This window comes from Rhinolophus sinicus, linkage group LG07 (genome assembly GCF_036562045.2).
Source record: "Rhinolophus sinicus isolate RSC01 linkage group LG07, ASM3656204v1, whole genome shotgun sequence".
NCBI lineage: Eukaryota > Metazoa > Chordata > Mammalia > Chiroptera > Rhinolophidae > Rhinolophus > Rhinolophus sinicus.
In genome coordinates this window covers 41,475,151-41,499,086 of record NC_133757.1, presented here as the reverse complement: position 1 = coordinate 41,499,086, position 23,936 = coordinate 41,475,151, and the positions used below count along the sequence as shown (strand labels likewise).

Here is a 23,936-nt window from a genome sequence, read left to right as displayed (position 1 = left end):
AACACAATACTTGATAATGATAATAAACAACTATATTACTGGTTTATGTATTTACTATACTATCTTTTTTTATATTATTTTAGAGTATTTTTTATTTATAAAAAAAGTTTGCTGTAAAACAGTTTGCTATGTTATGCTGGCAGCAGCCTCATACATCTCATGTCTACCGTGTCTCTTGATTGCATCATTCTCTCTTCTGCTTAATTTAATCTCATGTTGTTTTATATAGTAACATGATGTACCTGTAGCCTAAGAACGATAAGCTATACTATACTATATTATATAGCTTAGCTGTGCAGTAGGCTATACCATCTAGGTTTGTGTAAGTGCGCTCTGTGATGTTTGCACAATGATGAAATCGCTTAATGACACCTTTATCAGAATGTATCTGTTGCTAATTGGTGCATGACTATAATGAGTTATATGTCCATCAATAATCTCATTTCTTTTCAACGAATAACAGATGTACTATCATCTACCAGCTTCTGTTTCACTGTCTCACCAGGGTTTTCACAATAACCTGGAGATCTTTCTGGTATTTCACTGAAACAGAATTCATCTAAACAAGTGTGGGCTTTGGGGAAAAGGTCCATGAAGGAAAGGTGCATGGTTAACAGAGTGATGTATGGACAGAGGGGAGTTACATGTCAGGTCTCTAGACTACTGTGGTGATCAGTACTTCAGTTCAAGCACAACCAGAAGATCTGGACGGAAAAACTCCTGTCTGGTCAAGAATAGGTTGTCATTAGTCTACCATGTCTTCTTCTTCTTCTATAGAACACTGCTGAACAGACAAGCAAACCCACAGCTACTAGGATTGGGTATGTTCTATTTCCTTTTTGGAAGAATGGAAAACCCATGACCTGGGTTCAATTGCCTCTCAGTGGTCACTACCTTGAGGTGATTTCACTCTCAGGTTTTCTAACCTAGAAACTCAAGTTGACCTAAAAATACCTGCAGTCCCAAGATGGCAAACTTCCCTCACAGTTTTCACATTATTTTACCCTATTGCTTAGACAGGGCCAACAGCCAACATTTAACAGCAAGCATTTAGCGTTAGCATTCATATTTCTCTGAAATGTAATTCTTTAAATATATTAAAGTTTGCTCCATTGGGTATAATTTTTCATTATACAATCCAGGGCCAAAATAATTTCATTTTGAATGTATCTTTAAAATTAAAATACCTAAACTATATAAGCTTAAAATGTTTGCTCTATTCAGTATAATTTTAATTAACATCTCAGAGCCAAGATAACTTCATTCTTAATAAATCTCTAAAACTATAAAGTGAGTCAATGGGAAAGTAAGTGGATTAATATAAAGAAAATCAAGGATTCACACTACATTTTCAGAAATTTCTGAATTACTCAAAGTGAAATATGCCTGCAACCACACTGGAGAAGGCGCTCTGAAAAAACCTGTACTTAAAACATGAATTCTCTACTGCCTTTCCCTCCAAAAAGTATAGTAACAGTACGACTTTTACATAAAGAAGGAGAAAAACTTTAAACATCTTACAAATAATAATTCATTAAATTATGAATACACTGGCTTTCTGTGGAATCTAACTTACCCATCTGAAACAGGGGGAGAAATTTAGGTAAGCAGAGAGTAATTACCTAACTTGGAATCTGACCAAGACACAAGGGTAAACACTGAAAAAGTGCCACACCACGGGAGTATTAAAATCCAAAGTAGTCTGGTCATGATATTAGAGGTTATGTGGTTTTTGTGGATAACACTGGAATTCGAATTAGAACCCAGTTTACGGCTCCCATTCAGAGTCTTTCACCAGTTTCTGACCTGGGAAACAGGACAAGTGACCCAATCCTCCTGTGTGTCTCAGTTTTCAATTTATTTATCAGAGAAGTGCCTGCATAATTTGCATAGAGTTTACTAGGGTTATTGGAAGAGAATACATAAAGGGGTTTGCTGCGTATCTTGAGACATTGTATAAATCCACATCATCATGCCATTTTATTGAAAAATTGGCAGTAATTTGGCTCAGGTTAATCCGTGAATCCACTTAATATGGAAATGAATGTGGCACCTAAAGGATCTATATGCCTCACCTCTGGTCTCCAAGGTCTTTCTAAGTCTAATTATATTTAGATGAACCCGCTCATGACCTTCTAAGCCCAGTTAAGGATAGCTGCAGGCCAATGGGACAATAATACATGCATGCAGCAATCATATTCTTTCTGCTATAGAGCAGTGGTATAAATGCTGCAGACTCTAATATTAAAAAAAAAAATCAATGGATAGTTAAAAACATACTCACTACATGGAACATGGCCTTGGTAAAGATGTTTTCAATTTTTTGGGCCTGCAAACAATTCTATTACTGTCTAGTCGTTTCTCGGCAATAATTTCAGAGCCACAGGATCGCAAAGGAGCCCAGGGCCATGATTATACATAAACTATATTTAGATGAAATGTTATCAAATATAAAAAGAAGATATGTTCTGAACGCAGCTTAATTCAACTGCACTCTGCCCTTCCACACAGTAACCAGTTATTATATTCATGGGGTTTTTAACAATAAAGCTTTGTGTAAAACGTGTTCTTCCACTATTTCTGGTAAACACTAAATGCTTCTTATTAAACCAAGGACTTTGGCTGATTCTGTTGGCACCAAATCATTAAATGTTCATGTAAATAGTACATTAACATTTGATGATTAAACAAGTAACAAGGTATGCTTATGCCAAGCTAATCTTTTGCTCTTTCAAAATTAGTTGTTAATACTGTGTGCTTTTTATATATAGTTTCATGTTCAGAAAACAACTCAATCTTTCCCTGAGATGCATTAATATTTTAAACATGCAGTATATTATCTTATTGATTCAGTCATTTCCACAAGAAATTATAAATCCTCTCAAAATATGCAACTCACTTATTTAATCATTTTGTCTGGGCAATGATGCAAGTCTTTGTGTAGAAATAGAATTTTTTTTTTTTTTTTTTTGGACAGAAAAAAAAAATTAAGCATAAAGCTAAGCCGACTGATCCGTCATTGGCAATTGCTACTGAGATGGCTTTGTCATCACCATTTTCACGCAGCCACTGGTATAAACTGCTTAGATATTATTAGTGATACGTGAAAAGGAACAAACTATCTGATGGGGAGTTCAAAGCTTTGAAAGCCTCTCTTTAGAAATTTGGTGAGGAGACTTAGCTAAGAATGATGGCTTGATCTTCAGTGATTACTGTTTAAAAATATACTTTAATTACTCGAATACAAGCAATCTTAGTGTGACAAGGCACAAAGTTTTTACCATGTTATTTTTTTTTTTGGTTTCATTGCCGAATGATTTTGTAAACGGATAACACATACCACAGAATGTGCTGTTAGCAAAGCTATTTTGTGATGTTATTGAGTCTCAGATGACTCAGCTGAGAATTACGTGGTGGTGTTAAACTGAACTCCATCATAAACATTGCGAGCGGAGTGTAGGTAGTACTTGCAGACATTAAGGTTGAGGTTGGCTAAGTAACTAGTAATGAAGTCAGTGAGCATACTGTCAAGGCTGAGTACCTGAATGCCGATTAGAATGTCATCTGTGACTTGCCCCAGCACTGATTTTATATCTTCAATGGTGAAACCAGCTAAAGGATCTGTGTCAGAGGTGCTGGCTTCTGGCTGGGACTCCTTAGGGCCTTCTTCTTGATCCAATCCCTATAATATTGAAAGTAAACAACACTCAGGTGATTATCTGGAGCATTCAAGGATTAATTCAGCCTTAAACCTCTCTTGGGTTCTTTTCTACCAGGAATGATGTCCATCCAGAAGGAGATTTTAATTTGACGTCATCCTGCATTTTCATCACTTATGAGCATCATGTCAGATCAAGCCATGGGGCTAAGCAGTGCTTATTTGGGAGAAAGTAAAAGTGGAGATTGGAGAGGATGGAGTGGAAGAGATTAAAACTGCTGAACCACCCTTCGCTGGTGCACCTGTGAATCAATGGCAAAACAAATATTTATGTTTATCTGGGAAAAATCAGAGAGAAAGAAAATGGAAGAGCATTTGCTTCCTTTCCTTCTGCCCATAGAGAATATCATGCCGAGATAGAGTGAATTAAGAGACAAAAGGGAAGATACCTTCATTTCTGTATCCAATGTTGGGGGTGGCTTTATGAATGTTGAATAAATATCAAATGAGATTCCTTCTTCTAGAGGGTTGGGGTAAAGGCCACCCGAAGGCTTGATGACCTCTATCATTTGCTGGAGGAGAAGAAAAGAGCTGTGTAATAGCAAAGCCTTTGGTATGTACCACAATTTCAGCCAATGCATATATATCTATATGAAGATATTTATATATATATAAACTTTCAGCCTATTATCTTTTAAGTGCCATCTCCTCTGAGTTCTTGATGCCATTGGACTCTTAGTTCTCTAGTGCTTTTTGCACTCTGTTCTGATAATTAGCATTTTATTCTTCCCACTTGCTAATTCTCTTTCTCTACTATATGGTTCAGGACTTCATTCTGCACTGTTCTGAGCTTTACCTGTTTCATGGGTCAGTGTCCCCTTCCTCCTGCCCACAAGCTCTCCAGGTAGAGACTATGTTTTAGACCCCCTATATATCTTCTCCAGTTCTGGCAAAGGTTTAGGTGCTTAAAACACTCATTAACAGCCTAATGGTGATTGATATTACTCAGCAAGGTATAACTGTTCTTAGGGACAATAGTGGTCACCAAGAATGTGATGATGAGGACAATGAAGGCTCTAAAGTTTAATGTATAAGGCCAGCACATAGTAAATCAGGCAGGAGATTTGCAAAATCAACTAAAAACACAGAGGGTAGGGCAAGATGTCACTGTGAGCATTTAATAATTCTATAGCAAGAGTGTGGCAACCAGAGGGAGGGTGATGATGGTTGGGCAACGTGGAAATGAAGAAACAGGAGTTAAAGAAGTCAACGCTTAAGCAGTTTCCATCCCACCATAGCTTGGGGGAGAGAAAGAAGAGATGAGAATACTGATGCCATTAAATATCTGAATCATTTTATTAGTTCCTCTTGCTCTGAGTCTACATTGCAGAAGCAACATTTTGATCGTAAATTGACTTTCCATCTCAAGTGATCTATGAAGATATGTCCACTTGATTTCCTTATTGTAAATCAATAAATTGATGTCTTAGTTTATACAGTAAGCTCTAGGAGCCTGTTTTTGTGGCCCTAAAATGAAGCTACCCACTCTATGCTGATAAAGTCAGACCTTGGGCCTACAAGTTTGAAGATAATAATACTCTGGCAAGGCATAAATTCACCAAAAAAGTATCATCCAAAAGGCCTGGAAAAACCTTGAAATCATCATACATTCATTTGTAACTTCTCCACAATATTTCACATAAGCTTATATATAATATATCATTTAAATATTAATATTTTTTATGTTGATAGGTTTTGAAATGTACTGGAGGCTGTTTTTGCTTGGTCATACCAATCTATTTTGCATTGAATTTATATTTTTAATTTTAAATTGATTTTATAGGAAGTTGCTGCTTAGTATAAATATATAGAAAGACTGAAGTATCCTAACTTTACAGTCAAGGAAATCTGGAAACCAAAAGATGAAATGACTGGCTTAGTCAAATAATTACTTATTGACAGGTCTGGGAGTTAAACCCTGGTGTGCTGACTTCTTGGCCTATGCAATTTGCAGTAAACTGTAATATGTCATCATGTTGCCATACTTGGAAATTATTGATATTATTAAGCACTTAATCTCTATTCTGCTAGATGACATCATTTTAGGTTGTTTATCTCAAGTTGACTAAATGTTAATCAAAATAGAATATCGAGAAAACGTATCAGAACGATTCTTTTCTCTCATCACATTTTAAGCTACTGTACTTTTTTTCTCTCCTAAATGGGACATACAAGCATTTTAAGCTTTCTACAAATTTACTTGCACCTTTTTCCTTCCTCCTACATCTTATGTTGCTCTTTATTGTACTAAGCTAGGAAAATGAAGCAGCGAAACATATTTTAGTGTCCTCTGAAACATTATAGGTAAAATAAATAAGCTCCACATTGGAATCCAGAGACAGGGAAGATGATGAGGTATTTACTCAGTGGTATGGACTTTAATATAGGGCGAGAGATACAAATTTTGGGGGAGTGGTGGTAAATGAGACATTGGAAAAAGAGAGAAAGGAACCGAATGGAGATTACCTAATTTATTGCAGGCATTGAGAAAGTAAACATGAGCTAATCTGCAAGGTAAAAGTATTTTGTTGTTGTCCCCATATTTGTCTTGCTGCTATGCTTTTCCATATATAGGCTAGGCCTTTCTGCTCATTTTCTCTCACCTCTTGGTGGAAGTTCTCAACAGATTACCTCTCCATCCTATTAGCAGAGTCTACCATCTGCCCACCTATGCGCCACTTCCATCAGATTATACACCTAAATGCAAGCAGATATTGTGCTTAAGTCTCTCACTTTATCCCTCAAACTCCTGTGGTCTGGATTTCTTTATAAGGCTAATCTGAACTATTTGCCAATTACCCAGTTTTCCTGGTCTTTGGCACTGGTGTGTGTGTGTGCGCAAACTGGGCACACACGTGGAAACGCGGAGTTCCACATTGTCACGTCTTTGGTGAAGTGAAGCTGCTGTTTATCTCAAGAACCTGAAGCCCTGCCTGAGAGTTGGGCTTTTCTTCTCCTTGACTTTTACGAGTGTAGCTCATATAGCTAGTCACTTGATTTAATTTGTGCACAAAACTTGGGGTGAGAATTTCTATTCTGCAGGGTGGTTGGCACACTATTAGTGAACCAAACCATAGGTACACTTTTCTTTTTCATGAAGAGTTACATTTGGCTGTGTTAGTAAGATAATGTAAGGGGAAAAATACCCCAATTTCAGATGAGGGTAAATTTCACTAATAATAAGGTGTATTGTCAAATACACAGTTTGAAATAAGCATAGGGCTCAGAAACATCACAGTGATTTTTTTTCCCCATTAAGTAGCCTTTTGAAAAAACAAGTTTAAGGAAAATTAGAATCAATAATTGTGGTGAGAGCACAGAGCCAGCAAATATGTTTAAATGAAACCGTCTGATGCAATACTTTCTTTAAAAAAATACAATTAGGCCTTTGTATTTTTTTTTAACAAAACCTCATGTTTTACAACATCACTAGTTCTGTAATAAAATCTATTTAAAACAGAGAGACATGGTCAGCTTTATTAAGTTAGATTTTCTGAAAGAACGTTATAATTTCCTCAAGTCTATGAATAGTTGAAGCAAATTAAATAAAGCCAGTTTTATAACTATTTTTATACATTCCTGTAGAATTGTAATTGTCTCATATTTTTTTCCTCAAAAGTCTAATATGTTACCTCTTAAATCTAGAAAAATAAAAACAGAAAAAGGATGAAGTATGTTTATTAAAAAAACACTATTTGGTACTCTGATTTAGCAAACCCCCTTTCTTCTATAAGAGAATAGCACCCATAATCTTCAGATCAAGAAACAAAGGGGAAGCCTTTAAGTGATTTGCCTGAGGTCTAATGCTGAGATTAAAAATCAGGAGTTTCTGATTATACACATACATCCATTTGGCCAAATGATTGGTTTTGCTTGACTTTCAAATACCCCCTAAATATTACTTTGAATGTAAAGCAATAAATGTGTTTCTCTTGCCATTTTTGAATTCTTGCACACAAATGGATATAATAAAAACAATCATGTTGTTCCATGCGAATGCCATTTATATTTTTTCAGATAATGAGCAGACCATTTGAACCAAGGTGAGTACATTAAAAGCTCTAATAAAGAAGAGAATAGATTTCTAAACAGAATAATGGACTGTTAAGTGAACATACAATAAATAACATCTACAGATGTGGTCACTAGAAAATTAGTTTTGCATAACTTACCAATATACATTTCCCCCAGATGTTATCTGTTACATGAAAATTAAGTTAGTTATATTGTTCATTACGTGCACATTTCATTAGTGTTTTTTAAGATGGCTTACAATCTGAGCTTTAGTTGAATCATGCTATGGTATTTAACGAATATCAAGTAAATGGCTTTTTGGCATAATTTAATACTCATAAGAACAGAATTTCATTGTCAAACATTATGTAGCCTTAAAAAAATCCAAGATCTTTGCTTACAAGCCAAATAAAATCACTAGAAATCTTTTAAGAATTTACATATTCAATGTGAAATGGACCTTAATCATGGGAATAAATGATAGGAATTTTGAATCATCCTGAAACTAAGTACAGGATCAGTTCAGGTCTACAAAAACATACTTACAGGAATTAAAATCTGTTTTCAGATTTTACTGTGTCTAAGAAGCATTATAAAAATTTTTGTCTGAAAAATGTGTTACTTTATGCTTTCTTTTTCTACTTTACGTGTTAACATTATTGATAGTCTTAACTTTGGTTTATTGTTTCTCTTTGTTATTTGTTTTTGTTATTCTTTGTTTTTGTTTATTGATATTTATTTTATTTATTGTTTTCTTTGGAAAAAATGTAGGTGATTTGTGGATAGTGTTTGTACTGCTGAAATCTATGATTAAGGTAGCAATTATTAAATTATTAAATTCAATTATTAAATTATTCAAGATATTAAAAATACCATTGAGATGACAACTTTCCACTGTTTTGACTGGAAGAAAGCAAGATAAATCTGTTAAACACTTTTGGAGCTATAGGACTACATACAAAACACAGGTTTGCTTTAAAAAATCATTTGTTTGGAATTGTAAAATGATGACTTCATATGTAAATGTCAAAGTTTCAAAAAGTAAAGTTTATTGCAAACTTTTCCCAAACTAACTAAGGGAAAAAAAAAGCACACAAATTCCTGTAATAGTTTAAGTATTTCCCCCCCAAATGATAAAGGCATTGCTCATTTGCAAGTCTAATTAAGAAGTACTTGTGTGGTTCTGGAAATTTTTAAGAAAAAATTGTAACCCATTGCCCACAATATACTACACATAAAGTAACAACATATGAATACCACCTGCAAAATGCAATAAACTCTGGTAATGTCAGACTGAGGCCATAAATTTAAAATCAAAAGAGTAAATTCAAAAGCTAAGATTATCAGAGAAACTTAAATTAATTCATTTCTAACGTGTTTTTCTTTTGTGTTCAGGCCCTTATGAACTTCTTAATATACCCTATAAATGTAGAATATCAATTCTGCTACGAGATCCTCCTCCCCCTTTGCATTTTTGACTTGGAAATAAATTTGCAAATGCAGCACATTAATTTTCTTTCCTATGCTTAATATGCAGTATTTATATTTTGAAAAGGTTCAAAATGTTGCCAGGCTTCTGCAGGGTATGAATAGACATCTAATAGCAACTTCTATTTTTACTCACAGCATACTGGTAGTTTGAACATTTATAACTTAATAGAGCTTGGAGACCATCAGATCCACATGCTAATCACCTCAACAGTGAATGGTAACACAGTACAAGTTAGGACAGGAAATGGAGACTACCCATTCCAGCTGAAGCTGCAAGGAGGAATTTAAGTTGGCAGGCCACAGTAAACCAATTTGCAACCTGGCTAGGACACTCCAGTTAACACCTCATGCCCATTTTTATTTATATCTCTTGATTTGATCTTGTTTAACTTGGGCTTGAAATTTAAATAAATAAATAAATAAATAAATAAATAAATAAATAAATAAATAAATAAAGTTAGATAATTAAAGAAACTGATTCCAGAGTATTTCAGACATCTTTAGTATTTGCAGTGTACTTCTGCTTCAGGCCAACATTACATTTTGAAAAGAAATCTGAGTACTCCTGTCTTAATGACCTCGGACAACAAAATCCTGTCTAATGAATTTGAAAAAGAGTACCTTCTTAGTGTAAATGCAATTTAAAAGGCGATCTGGCTCTGGTGCAAACATTTCCTGAGGGATAGAACAGTTCTTCAGATACCCAGATCTTTTCTAAAGATGGCAATAATCTGGAAGATAGGCCACTGAATTACAGGCTTTAGACCTGGCTCTATTCTTAATTGTGTGATGCTAAGAAAATCCCTAGGCCTCCGTTTATTTATCTGTAAAAGGAGGATAATGATAATTGCTACCTGGCTACTTCATCGAATTGTTTCAAGCACAAATTAGATAACATGGATGAAAATGCTGGGAGTTCTTCAAAGGGAAAGAATTATTAAACTCCAGGGTGTATTATTATTATTTATAATTACTGTTATTATTGAAAGGATCATCTTTCTAATGCCAGCATTGGAAGACAGATTAGAGTAGCCATATTGAGGACACTGGTCCACGCTATTTCTGTAATTGTTAATATTGCCCAAGCAAGGCTAATTAACTCAGAAGAATTTGTTAATGAAGACATGCCATCACCCTGTTTCCATATAATCATGGTCTTTATAATACTAAACGTATACCCAATGCCATCTTATTTGAAGAATTCCATGGACCCAAACAACTTTTCTTTTGAGACCTAGATAGCAGGGCATAATTAAGGTAGTTATGTGGCATGGTCAGGACTAAGGAAATCACCTATTTAGAAAAGGAGAGTGCTTACATCTCATTTTTAGATTAGAAAATCTGCATCTCTCCATTCCTAGCCCAATTTATTACTCTTTTTTATCTTTTGTTTTTTAGCATCCAGTGTGGCCTGTGGTTGCGCAGATTGATTTCATTTCAAAAAGACTTCCTTTAACAAAATTCGTCAAAAGTAAAGCAGTAGGGCATACAGGGCAAACTTTTAACATGTCTTTCTTTTGAAAATTGAAATACCAGAGTTCTTGAAATTACTAAATTCAACACTGTATTTTTGATTCTTAGATTGACCTTATCCTCCAACTTCCTCAGTGTGAGAGACGGAAAGTATGGTTGGTTCCATTATAAATAGTTAGAAAATAACCAATGCTTTTCAAAACTATTTTTAGAAGGCACTCAGTGTATCTTTGTTTAGCTTACTAAGTTATACTCTAAAAGAAAAATCCTTGAACTCAGTTGTAAACTATTTTAAACAGTTCTGATCACGGATGAATTTTTGTTTGGTTTCATTTAGGCTCTTCTATTTAAATGTGAGGTTTTTAATAGTTAAAATTAAGGAACTACTCAAATTATTTCATTTTAAGAACTGGAAATTAAGTATCAGTCTCTGTCAATTAGTCAGAATAACAAAGATGCAATCATCTTTGTGGAAAGCCTGTTTTGAATTATCAAAGGTAAATTAAAGAATTTTATTTTCTATATGTTGCCTTTTAATTGTATCTTATGATAGCTTATATGAAGATGAAGCTATTTCATGGCCTTTATATTTGATAATATTTTTTTTAAACAAGTACCTCAAATTTGCAGAAATCATGTGAGACAATAAATCACAATGGTTACAAGAGAAACTACAAGGGAAGGACCCTAAGTCCTTGATTCCAGTCTTTCTCCTTTCATGAGCTTCCTGTTATTTTGTAACAGTTTAAACTACCTGAGTAAGTAGAAGCTGAAACTTTTTTGGATAAAGCTACACACATAATTGACCTAACTTCAAAGTCTACTGAAGGAACTGTACTTCAGCTCTGAAGTCATCAGTGGGAAGCAAAAAATAAAACCCCCAAAAAACTCCGCCAAAGAAACCAAAACACCAAAAACCTTCTTAAACAATATTGAAACTAATTTCATTTAGAAATACAAAGCTTTTTAAGGCAAACCTAGAATGTTTGTCAAGTGCTATGAAACCTTTAGAGAAGTCAACATAATATTATTATTCCTGACCTCTTAGACCCAAGATGTCTATTTTAAGTAATCTGACATTAAAAATGTGCTGACAAATATAGATTAAAAAACAACACAGGAAGTTGTAAATCAGTTGGCATCAAGGAAATAAGGGACCATGAAAATACAGTCATTTACTTTAGTCAACCTCAACCTTAATTTTTAACTCAAGAAAATTTTCAGAAAGCATGATGTTTACATTTTGGATATTTTGCTCATAGTTTGTGTGTTTCCTTTTTCTCCAGTGGGCTCATAAATTATTACAAGGAAACATGTTGTCAGAGTTATAAATATTTCCCTCTCTGCTTAGCTCCCTCCCCCGTCCCTCCCCCTCCTTTTTAAAATCTCCACTAACTGATTCTGTAACTGTTTCAGGCGCTCTTCCTTGGTCAGCAGGGCATGATTTTCTTCCTCTGGAGGAGGAAACTGCTGTCAATTACTCTTATGTGCCTGGCATTCTAGAAACAGCTCTTTCAAGAATCACCCAACCCTTTCCTTCAGTGCAGGGCAGCCTCTTATTATACACACGGGGGTGTCATTATTTTAATGACAGAAAAAGAGTCTTGTCTTCCCATAGAAGGAACAGCTCTAGGTACTCAAAGGTTCTGAGGCTTTTCATGGAATTCTTGGAAATTAACTACAAAAGTGGTTTTGTAGACAGTGGTATACACAGCAATACATTTTCTCAAAAAAGACCTTTCAACTGTAATCTGTAAATCATGCTTGTTTAGTTAAAAACAAACCAAAATAACAACAACTCTGAAAAATTTAGATGGTATCTTTATTCCAGATTTGAATGTTTTAGAAATCTGGATTTTTTTCCCCCTTAAATGTGTAGTCAGTCCTGGATTGGCCCAGTCACTCAACAGAGAGCATGTCTGAGACGTGGTTTCTTTACTTGTAAAATTAGGGGGTTGGACTAGGTCATCTCTAGTCCAGTTACAGATGTTATATCCTACGTAATTAAATTTCAAGTGGCTTTTTCTATATTTATATGAGACTGAAAGTCGCCGGTTGGTGAAGATCCTCAGATTCAGTATTTTCTGTCGTGATGTAGAAGACCGGTTTGATTACACACCCAGTGCTTACTGGAATCTTAGACAGGCTGCATCTTGTCCATTTATTTATCCTTAATTATCTTCTTCAAACTAGATCCTCCTCCATTTTCCTTATCTCTCAATGGCATCAACAGCTTCTTGTTGACCGGATTCAAAACTTTGAGGTTGTCTTTAGTTGTTCCCTCTCCCTTGTCCCTAACATTAAATCAACCACAAAATGGGTTTTTTTTTTTGGGGGGGAGGCGGCATCTCCGTGATGTCTGTCACACCTGCCCCCTTCTTTTTCACAACAATGACCATCATGTAATCTTCAGATCCAAGTCCTTGGTTTGAGCTACTGGACTGCTTACATGTTCCCAAAATGTACAGAGCCTGGGATGTAGTAGGTGCTCAATAAATATCTGTTATATGCAAAGAATAAGAAAAGGAAAAAAGGAAAGAAAAGAAAGTGTGGATGGAGGTGCTTCCATGTCCCGAACTCTTGGCTGTGCTGCTCCCTTTGCTGGGAGGGTATTTAGCCCTCATCCCTGCCAGTCAGTATTCCAGTGGGCCTTTCAGGCCAGCTCATTCACTTCAGTGAAGTTTTTCTTGATCTTGCTTGTGCTTCCAAGTAGTTTTCTTTTTCTCCTGTGTAATACTTATTACATTGAACCTTGAATTATAGCCATGCATGAGTGATCTCCCACCACTTTGTGGAAACAACTTGAGGGCAGAGACCACATCTTGTTCATCTTGAGGGTCCCTAGTCCCTAGCTCAGGTCTTTGTACATAGGAGGCATTCATTTAGGTATTGAGTATTCCATTAGGGTGATCATTCATTTAAAAAACTTCAAGGTTGCCAGTTTGTTAAACAATTCAGTTTAAAAAGTTTATCATGAAAAAGAATAACACTCTGAGAAGCAAACCTAATGGTTTATTGTTGCATCAGTGCAATACCTGTATTTCTCAGTTATGAATGGAGTCCTGAAGTGTTCGTGTGATTAGCATAATGCCAAACAACTAAACAGCTTCTCCCTGGTTTGACTGCAATGCTCAAGCTGACTAAGAGTTGTTTCATAGACACAGAGTAGTTTAAAATTCTAAGGAATTCCCCAGAGATACTACTACCCCCACATGGCTTCTAATAGAAGTAACATCAGAAAATGCCTGAATCCAGGAGCCATGGTTAACATTGTTTTCCATGGGCCACCCCCCTGGACCCCTCATTCCCCAAAACAATGTGAATTGCACCATCCAGGAAAATGAACATTGATGATGAAAACAATAAAAACAACAACAAACAGCTCTTACTTACTGAGAACTTGCTCTGAGCTCGGCATTGGGCTAGCTGGAAAGCACGTTATAGATAGTAGGTGCTTTGGTTCATACTATATCATGAGGACAAGTTTTATGGATCTCATTATTTGAATGAAGAACCTAAAGCTCAAAGAAGCTAAGTAACTTGGCCAAGGCCACATACTAGAGAACAATGAATTCTGTCAGAACTTGAACCTAGATCCGTTGGACTCCAAAGCCCACACACCTACATTTTAGGGGCAAATGGAACCCCACTGGTCCTTTACGATCCTCAAAAAGGGTTCTCTCCAGGTTATAGGTAAGGAAAGAGAGGTTAAGGAAAGGAGAATGATGTATGTACATGAGAGATCTGAAGGCGTAAGTTCTATGGACGTTTCAGAAAGAGAATTTGTTCACTGGCTCCTCATAGCATACAGTGCGTTGTTTTAAAATAAGTCAACGAAAGTAAGGCATGGGGAATTGATTTTTTTTTTTTTTTTTAAGATGGCAAGATTTATAAAAAAGCATTTGGTTTATAAAGAAATCTGAGAACATGCTTAATTCATTTGTTTAAATAGGAAAGTATAGGAGCATCGGTTTGCTTTAGGTGACTAAAATGGCATATTCCTGCTCAAATAGCAATTTGTCCTATTTGTTGTCATTACTATTTCGATGGAATCACAGTTTTTTCTGGGAACAGGCAAGCAGAAAAACAACCAATAACCCAGACAGTTAAAAAACACGTTGAGAAATGGGTATGGTTGTATGAACAAATCTCTTGTGATTATTCTTCCACTGTGTGCTGTAATGTGCTTTAAATCCATTTCCATATTTTTAATTAACACTTAGTTCCAAAAAACCTTTCTGGAGGCCATTTAAATCACAAATGGGGGGAAAAAACAAATTTACTTTATCAGAAAATTGACTATAGACTATTTTGGTGGTTCTTATTATTTTTACATTTTAATGATTAAAATTAAATATAGCCCGATTACTCATGACGGAAGACAGTGAAATAATTTTCACGGCTGATATAATTTTAAACTCAAACTTGGGTGAATAAGATGCTAGTCCTGCTGTGGACAAGTTTCACTGTCCATCCTGCAGCTCTAATTCCTGATCAGTTTCTCCCATTCCATAAAAGGAATTAGACAGCTGTACCAACTAACTCTTCTAGCAGAGACCCAGTGGTGCTCTGGCTTTATCTTGACAGCTGTCCTATAGAAACTATAGTGTTGCTTCTGTCTTACGGATTTTAGGCACCTATTTTCATAGTTTGAATCATTCATTTCTTTGACAGGGAAATAGAATGCATGAGTATTATTTGAAAATTCTTTGCACCGAAAAACCTCTATCATCTGCTGTACTGAAACACTGTCAGTGTCACGAGTAGAAAGCATAAACTGCAGCTCTCTGAGAATACTTATTCATCCATGGTGCCACAGCAAGGAACACTGTTTCCCCCATCCAGAAAATGGGGATAACAATAATTACCTACCACCTGGATTTTTGCGAGGATTAAATCAATTTGTATAAAGCTCTTAATACAGTGCTTAATACAGTAGTAAGAGCTTAAAAGTGCGAAGCTTGCTCTTCTTAATATTTTCATGTCACACATTTATGTCTATAACAATGCTAAACAATGCTCTCCGAGGGTAGGGACTTGGCCTCTTTTGTTCCCCACTTCACTGCCTGGCAAGTGGCTGATAAACAGTGGGGAAGTAATAAATATTTATTGAATAATTAAATGTAGGAAACCATCTGGTCTCATATGGTCAATACATCATTCTATCACCCCCTCCCCCGCTATATAGTCTGTTGAGATACAGAGCACCAAATTTTAAGATTTTTTTCATTCCTCCCCTCTCCCCTCCCGCTCCCCCACTATGACCTATAACTCCGGATGTTCCTCATGCCTCATGTGGGTGTCTGGCCTGCTCCCTGACTTCACGTATTTCTCCTCTGCCAACGGCCAGGTTCTTCCCTGCCATGCTAGACGGAGTTATGCAAAATGAATAGATTGTGGCGGTAAGACTGGAATATTAGGATGAGTGTAGCTTGTTCCCAGATGAGGAAATTATTCAGGAAAACCCTTGAAGGATCGTTCTGATTTTCACACTTGTATGAACACAGCCTTGGTATGAGGGGTTGCTAATGAAGCCAGAGAATTTGGTCCAGCATGCTAATTTTAATTCAGGGAACTTCCTGGTATTTATATACGAACTCCATACATTAGGCAACTGGTATTTAGATAAGAAAATCAGAAGACAGCACATGCTGTAATATAGTATTTCAGAAGATTGTAATATCAATCCATTCTAGCAAAGTTAAGCTCATTTAAGTAATCAAAAGCAAGCAAGGACAATGAGCTACTGTTTCGAAATTCTTCTGCAAGAAATAAGAAGCCAGGACTAAAACCATGCAAATAATAAAGGTACATTGCAAAATTAAGTCATAGCATTAATTGGGTTTATCTAATTACACAATCTACAACTAAGCCTTAACAGATTTCAGGCTGCAGTATCACTGGAAACATCAGTCACTTGATTATCATCATTGCCCAGGGAGAAGATGAAGGTTTTACCTTTGAAGGATCTGGTGTTCAAGGCATTTTTTGAACAGATAAGAGTATCAAAATATTATGAAAAGACGTATTCTATTTCTTTAGCTTCTGTTTCTATTTCTAACATTTTATTCTGTTTGGCTCAGCAATGATTGTAAATACTAAAAAAAAAATGACTGGGAAGATAATATTTTACAATAATTCTTTATTCTAAAAAATACCCCTTTCCTTACAGTTTATTTTGCTATAATTGGTTTATTTATTTGCTTATTGGTAAATAATTTTATTTTCGTTTTAGACACAGAAATACAATATTGTAACTGATTTATTCTTTTATCAGGCTGATTTTTCTGTTGCTAGATCATAAGACATATTATTTTAACAAGAATTTTTTTTTAAGGTTTGCGTTATATCTCAGAACTTCACCATCTCACTAGCATCTGTCAGATTTAATCACCTACAGATCTACCTTATAAAGATTACCTTATCAGAAAAAGTGTCATCTTGTGAGCTTAGGTGTGAGAATTGCAAATTAAACTAAGCTACAGTAACAACTGCTGTGTTAATTTATTGTAAATTATGTTTTTTTGTTTGCAGAGATAAGACATGAGAAGTGTTTCTATTTAAATTCATTTCCTATTATTTCAACATAAATACCAAACAGCTTGACAAAAAAGGTGAGAACAGAGAATACGCCTTAAATAGGTTCTAGTGACAGTGAAATTTATTTTCTAAGCTATTGGTACCAGTCATGTCACACTGTTCTAGGTGCAGAATCAAGCAGCACAATTAAGACAAAACGTGTATGCATAGAATGCGAGATGGAAATTGCCGATTGTCATGTGAAGAGTGATGATTTATAGGATATGAACTGGAAATAATTGCATAGCAAGCTGGTCTACAACAAAGCTTTAATTCACTGGGCTGACACTGTAAACTCATAATGTGTCGACCTGGCACCAGCCATGATAGATTATGGCTGTTCAGAACACATAAGCATGTCCCTTTCATGAGCATTCTGGGAACCGTAGTTCAGATGACCCCAGTAAAAACAACTGCAATGGTTTTAACTAAGCTGGTTCGCTAAGAAATGTGAAAACCATGATGAGTCATTATATTATTAAAATTCAGAACTAGGTGGCAATGAATCACATGAAGTTATCACCTTTAAATCATCAAAGAGAGTATAAATTGGGTCCTATAAAGTACCATGAGTCTCAATGCATTTTAACACGTTGAACCTCTTATATAAACAAGATTTTATTATGATATTTATTATTATTATGATTAAAACTAGAGTGAAATTTAGTGCTTATAAAAGTGAAAGGCTAATGTTGCTAGCTTGAGCCAGAAAGAGTATAGACCTGTATTTGTAGACTGCTTTATATAGCTCTGCCAATAAATTTTGACCTATTCTTGTTCTTATGAGTCAATGCCAAACATGAGAATTTGTATGGTTCTTAAAAAAAATGCGTCAGTGGATGTGGCATGTGGCAAGAAGCCCTCAAATCTATTTTGTTTTTTAACCTAAACTAGAATTTGAATTCCAGTCTCGAGAATCAGTTGTAGGTCAAACCCAACTATTTCAATCTCGTCATCCTCACCCTCCAATCCTCACCCCCCCCCCACACACACTTTTTAATACATTGGGTCTTTCAAAGGAAATAGAGTAGAAATACTATTTAAGAGAAAGTGAAAAAAAACATAGGCTGGGTTTGCTGTGAGCTAGTAAGATTTATGTTGTACCAGATCACATATTTAAAAGAAGAGTTTTACCTCTTATGTAAGATTTAGGTATCAGTTCAATTCAATTGATCTGGATGCCTTCCAGCCAGGCAGACACATCATAGGCAGGATTTCTGCCTTCACAGGGGTTACAGTATAGAGGTGAAGTTAAAAGGCAGGGGATACAAATACCTGTACAATCAATTATAATAATATGTGAAAATGGCTACAATTGGGCTAGAATAGGGACTACTGAGTTAGTCAGACTTTATTTAGCTGACCACTAAATAATGTACCAGTTAGGGAATCATCCAGACAAAGAGAAGAGCAAGGAAGCAAAGGGCATGGTGAGGTATGTGTCAGCTAGCTACTCTTCGTAATAATTACCCAAAGCCAGAGGGATGAGTGACATTAAATCATTTAAATGTAAAAGACATGTTAAAATAACCTCAGTTAAGCATAATTGTTAATTGCTGATAAATATTGCTTTGATTATAGAGAAGAACAGAAAAAATACTGTTAATGGCTATTTTTACTTAAAATATTTATAGTCAGAGGGACACAAATAGACCTCTGGTCATAGATTATGGAAAACACATTTGATAGCTAAATATAAAAAATCAAAATATTAATAACTACTGACATTTATGTTGTCCTTTCCTCCCAAACCTCTTGACAAACATTACTGACTACATGCACACAGGAATAGCACTAAATGCTGCTACTCTTTCAAAGGACTAGACATTAATCCAAGAAAAAAGAAGCAAATGGCTGATCTACTTAAATATAAGTCTGCAGAATATAGGTGTGCATTTGGAAATTAAAACTCATATGCCAGCACCTCCCTTCCAAAGTGTTTGCCATATTTTATTTCAACTTTATTGAATAACTGGCCTTATCTAATTCCAGTCTCTTACTAAGACAACTATGGTGTTTGTATTTGTTTCTTAGATGGATCCTAAGCTGGTCTGTGATTGTTGTGCAGCAGTGAGTAAGTACCAGGGCTGACCGTACCTCCTTTCTGAGAATATCTGTGCTGGCTCGTCAGCGCCTCCTACCGTGAGGAGGGCTGATATGCCAGTGCAACGCAGGAGTGGCTCCTGCTGAACTAGCTCTGTTTCATCACAAACCAAGATGGTTCTTAGTTATCTGAGACAAACCATCTGGCTCAAACAAGCCTCATTTAAGAAATAGATCAAATGAATTGTTGCTGGGCTGCTTGGTGACAATGATTAAAAAGATGCCATGTTTGTTGTACTTGCTTGAACAAAGTGTAAATTACATGGCAATAATAATTTTTAAAGGCCAGAAAACATAAAATGTTTATGGTCCATTCTTAGGCCTCTTACTGTAAAATATTAATTATTGTATTCTCAAAGTATGACTGGCAACATAAATATGATTAAGTTTCCTCACATTTCCTGTAATGATGTTTTATTTTGGAAATTTTCAATTCAGGGCTTATTACAAATACCTTCCTTTAAATTTTAACATTCTTTCCTCTCCTCTATAAATCCTATATGTCTTCAAACATTTAGCTTAACTACAAGCTCCTGCTTAAAGCTTTCACAATTTTTTCAGAAAACAAGGCACTCTGTGTTCTCAAAACTGTCATTTATACAGTAATTTTAAGGGTACCTTTACTGAGCATGCACTGCAAGCCCAGCACTGTCTAGGTCTTCGAGATTCAGGGACAACCAACACACATTCGACTTTCAAGGAGGTCACACTGTAGTCTGCACACGGGGGGCTTGGTAGGGATGACAGACAAGGTAATTTGCAGAATTAAATAATCATTAGAAGTGTATGTGAAATGTCCTAGAAATACAGAGGAAAGACAAATATTTCATTCTGGTGGGAGGGAAGAGAGAAAGGAATTCAGGGAAAGCACAAAGGGGAGATGGTGCCTCTGTTAAATCTTAAAGGATAAATAGGGGTTAACACGCAGAAAGGGATGGATAAAGAGAAAAAAATCCCAGCCAGAAAGACAGAGAGGGAAGAGGCACGTACTAAAGCAGAGACATAAGGAGAGGATTCCAGGACAAGAGATGCACACAGTGTTGGTGAAGAGCTGGGGTCAGATGGGCCTGGGTTTAGTCCCGGCTCTGGTATTTAATAACTATACCACCTTTGGGCAAGTCATTTATTTTCCTATATGTGTTAGGTTTTTCACCTGTGAAATGGATCAAGTAGAGCCTATTTTTTGACAATCATCAAATCATTAAATTGGTAGAGTCCATTTTCTTGGAGATTTTGTGGGAACATATATCAACAATTTTAAAATCAGAACAATGAAAATAAAAATTATGGTGTTTAAGTGTAACAATAACAAAATTTTGTTTGAGGAGTGCTAACGTTTTAAATACTTAAATGTAAATATTTTAAACTTAAAATGTGATTTATAGTCTTTTAGAGTAAGTCATGTCTAGAAGTAAGTGTATGTTTGTCTTGCTATATCTATATAGAAACAATTGAGGAAAAAATGAAAAATCAAGGGATTTGTTTTCTGTATGTCCAAATAATATCCAGCACTTTAAAAAACAAGTTTAGCAAAAGTTACAACAATGTATTTTCCTCATCATTTGCTAAGAGGAAGCCTGCTTGATTAATGTAATTAAAGGGTTGCTTGTAACTCAAGACTCAATTAAAAAAATAAATTTGGCCTTATTACTTTACTTCCAACTGGTGGTTTTCCTAGTGTGATTTTTGAGCTAAAATCGGCAGCTGCTTTGTTCATGACACATGAATTGTTTTAGCACATCCTTTCTCCTGCTGTGCATATGATTAAGAAAGCAGAGGTTAAATAGTGCAGTAAAGAATTGGGCAAATTCATTCTATTTTTGCTTATCGTGCTTTTTAGTCTCCTTCCCCGTTTTCAGGACTGGAAGAGTGCAGAAATCTATTATCTTCTCCTGAAATTATATTTAAGATATATTCTTATGCCAAAAATGTAACTTCTCTCTCTTAACATTTTCTAATGCACCGATTTTGTGATGTCTGTGCTATAGATATTATCTGCATTGGCATGAAAACCAAATGCAAGTGCATCCTACCATTTATCGAGCGCTCGTGTATGCTAGGTGCTGTGATAAGCATTTTGTATATATTGTTTTATTTTTACTTTGTGATAATCCTATGAAATAAGGATAATCATTCTCATTTACGGATGAGAAAGAAGAGGCTCTGAGAGGTTATGTTATCAGCCTACAATTAGCAGGTGACAGCACTAAGGTGCTAACTTGATATTTCATTCTACATTTCATGGTCTATTTCATTCTGAACCTGAGCTCTTATCCATTTGCATTTATTTTTTTTTTTTTTTGTAGGTGGAGTTTGATTCAAAGGTTTTGAATCTAGTTTTGGTAGAGCATGTCGCATATATAGGTTGTGCAACACATGTTAAACTCAACTGAATGAAAATTTTATGTTCGTGAGGGCAGAGAACAGTCAGTTGCCCTCTTGGAGTTGATAGTCTAATGTGGGCCTGACGGTCATATGAGGTATAACATGGAAACGTGGAAGGCAGTGCAGTATAGTGGAGAAATGACAAACGAAATATGTCCAAAGAAACACTCTCCATCTTCCCTTAAACCTGTTCCTTCCCCAGTCTTCCAGGTGACGGTGCTAATATCACCCAGATGTTCAAAGCGGAATCCTGGGGTGGCGGGCATCCCTGATTCCTCCTTTTCCCTAACCTTTTACATCCGATTCTTCATCAAGTCCTGTCGTATCTGCTCTGAAATACATCTGAAATCTACTTCTCTCTACCTTCCCTGCCATCACCCTTTCCAAACCACTCATACCACAGCCATCACCTTCTAACTGGCTTCCCTGCTTTACCCAATAAGAACCATGTACAAAGAGCGGCCAGAGCAGGTTTTGTGGAGTCTGAAGCCAAATTATGATACAGTATTACATACAAAAACGAATATATGGAAATCACAAAAGTGAATATATAGAATTAACAAAAATTACATATACTAAAAAGCTGACAAATTCCACAAATATCACGAAAAATAAACTAAAATTAGTAACTGACCTATATCTATAACACATTTTAGTCTACTGTTTGGGCTTTAGAAATCAGCTCTTCAGATGATAACAATTTTGTAATATTCTTTTTCATAGAAAGAATAGAAATATTATTTAGTCTTTCCTCTAGCTTGGTTAATAGAAATTGTTTTTATTATTGATATAGTTTAGGAAAATTTCAGCCTCATAACTCATTATCAGTAACACCATTTACATTTTAGGATTGATGTCAAATTTCAAAAATCCTGTAGTAAGTTTCCTTCATATATGAACTGCAAGATTTAAGGTTCTCTTCATGTTCTCTTATGAAATGAACAATTTAAAGTAACCTTTACTCCTTAAAGGGAAGGCACTAATTAACCAACTTGTGTTGATGTCTTCATTGTACAGGTATATATAAATTTGAAGTCATCTTAAGTGGTGTCATTTTTTTTAAATAACAATGCAAGAAGTTTAAATCTTTTTACAATGTGTTCATATGATTCACTCCTCTTCACTAATTGGACTATCAAGCAATCTAGAAGCCTGTTATTGCTTCTATTTCAAATGTATTTCTTCCTATTTTTGTATTACCACTTTTGGTATGATCTGAATTTCTGGAGTTAAAATTTACTCATTGATGTTAGAATAATTTCTAGTTATTTAATTGCTTACCTGTATTGCTCTTATTTAATATTCCACTATATTTTGAAATTTTCTCAGTTCTTTAATAAATCAATTTAAAGATGAAAAAGGAGGTACTTTGAATATAAGTCCAAATCAGACGCTGTAATTTCTCACGTGTTGAACTAAAATATTCTAAAAGGTTTTGGAATTGCAGATAAAATGGTATATTCAAAATCTATTGAAGAAAATGTTTGCATTTCATTTGCACTTGGATTTTTATTCCAAGTCTTCAAAAATATATTTTGGAGTTCTTAAAATGTTGTTTAGCTCCTATTACAAGACTTGAATACCATTTTACCCAGTTGAAAATTATTAGAATTTTCCATAGACTAGCTTCTAGATCCACACATTTCACATCTGGTTTCTCCTCCACTACTTGCCCACATCTAGGGTCTGGCCCACACTTACACTGCAAAATGACCTTGGACCTTACACCTTTGTATCATGATATCATATCCGGTGGTAGAAGCCATAACTATCCAAAGATGGCTAAGCATAGATTATTATATAAGAGTTCCTTCTTCCAATTCAATCAGTGACCTTTTGAATATACTTATCCAGCCGTGCATTTCAAACTATGTTTATATTTTGTCATTCCAGTATCACCATTAAACTTAATGTATTTGACATTAAAGTCATCATCACATTTTAAAATCGTTATGAAAAATTGTCTTTTCCAATTATGTCAATGGCACAATTACTTTTAGATCCTCTTGCTCAAATCTGTGTGAATTTTGATTGACCTTAACTTCTTAGTTTTTCATATCCAAATGATCATAAGTTCCTATGTTAAATTTTCCTTGTTTTCTTACATATGTCCATTCCTTTCCATTGCTATATCCTAGTCCTATTTTTCATAATTTCCCAATTTATATTTATA

At 35.2% G+C, this 23,936-nt stretch overlaps 1 protein-coding gene across 9 annotated transcripts in view; it reads right to left on the bottom strand.

Annotated features, from left to right (window-relative positions):
- Positions 1-23,936, bottom strand: part of CABCOCO1 (ciliary associated calcium binding coiled-coil 1) — a 442,260-nt gene that overhangs the window by 28,590 nt on the left and 389,734 nt on the right. For 7 of the 9 annotated variants that reach the window (XM_074339483.1, XM_074339487.1, XM_074339484.1 and 4 more), the window contains 2 exons: positions 4,108-4,230; positions 3,542-3,682 (listed from right to left, as the gene is read on the bottom strand). The exons of 1 other annotated variant lie outside the window; for it this stretch is intronic. In XM_074339483.1, the coding sequence (XP_074195584.1) occupies positions 3,542-3,682; positions 4,108-4,230 (264 nt within the window). The remainder of the gene's footprint in view (positions 1-3,541; positions 3,683-4,107; positions 4,231-23,936) is intronic. One more of the 9 variants, XM_019731904.2, reaches the window with a different exon arrangement.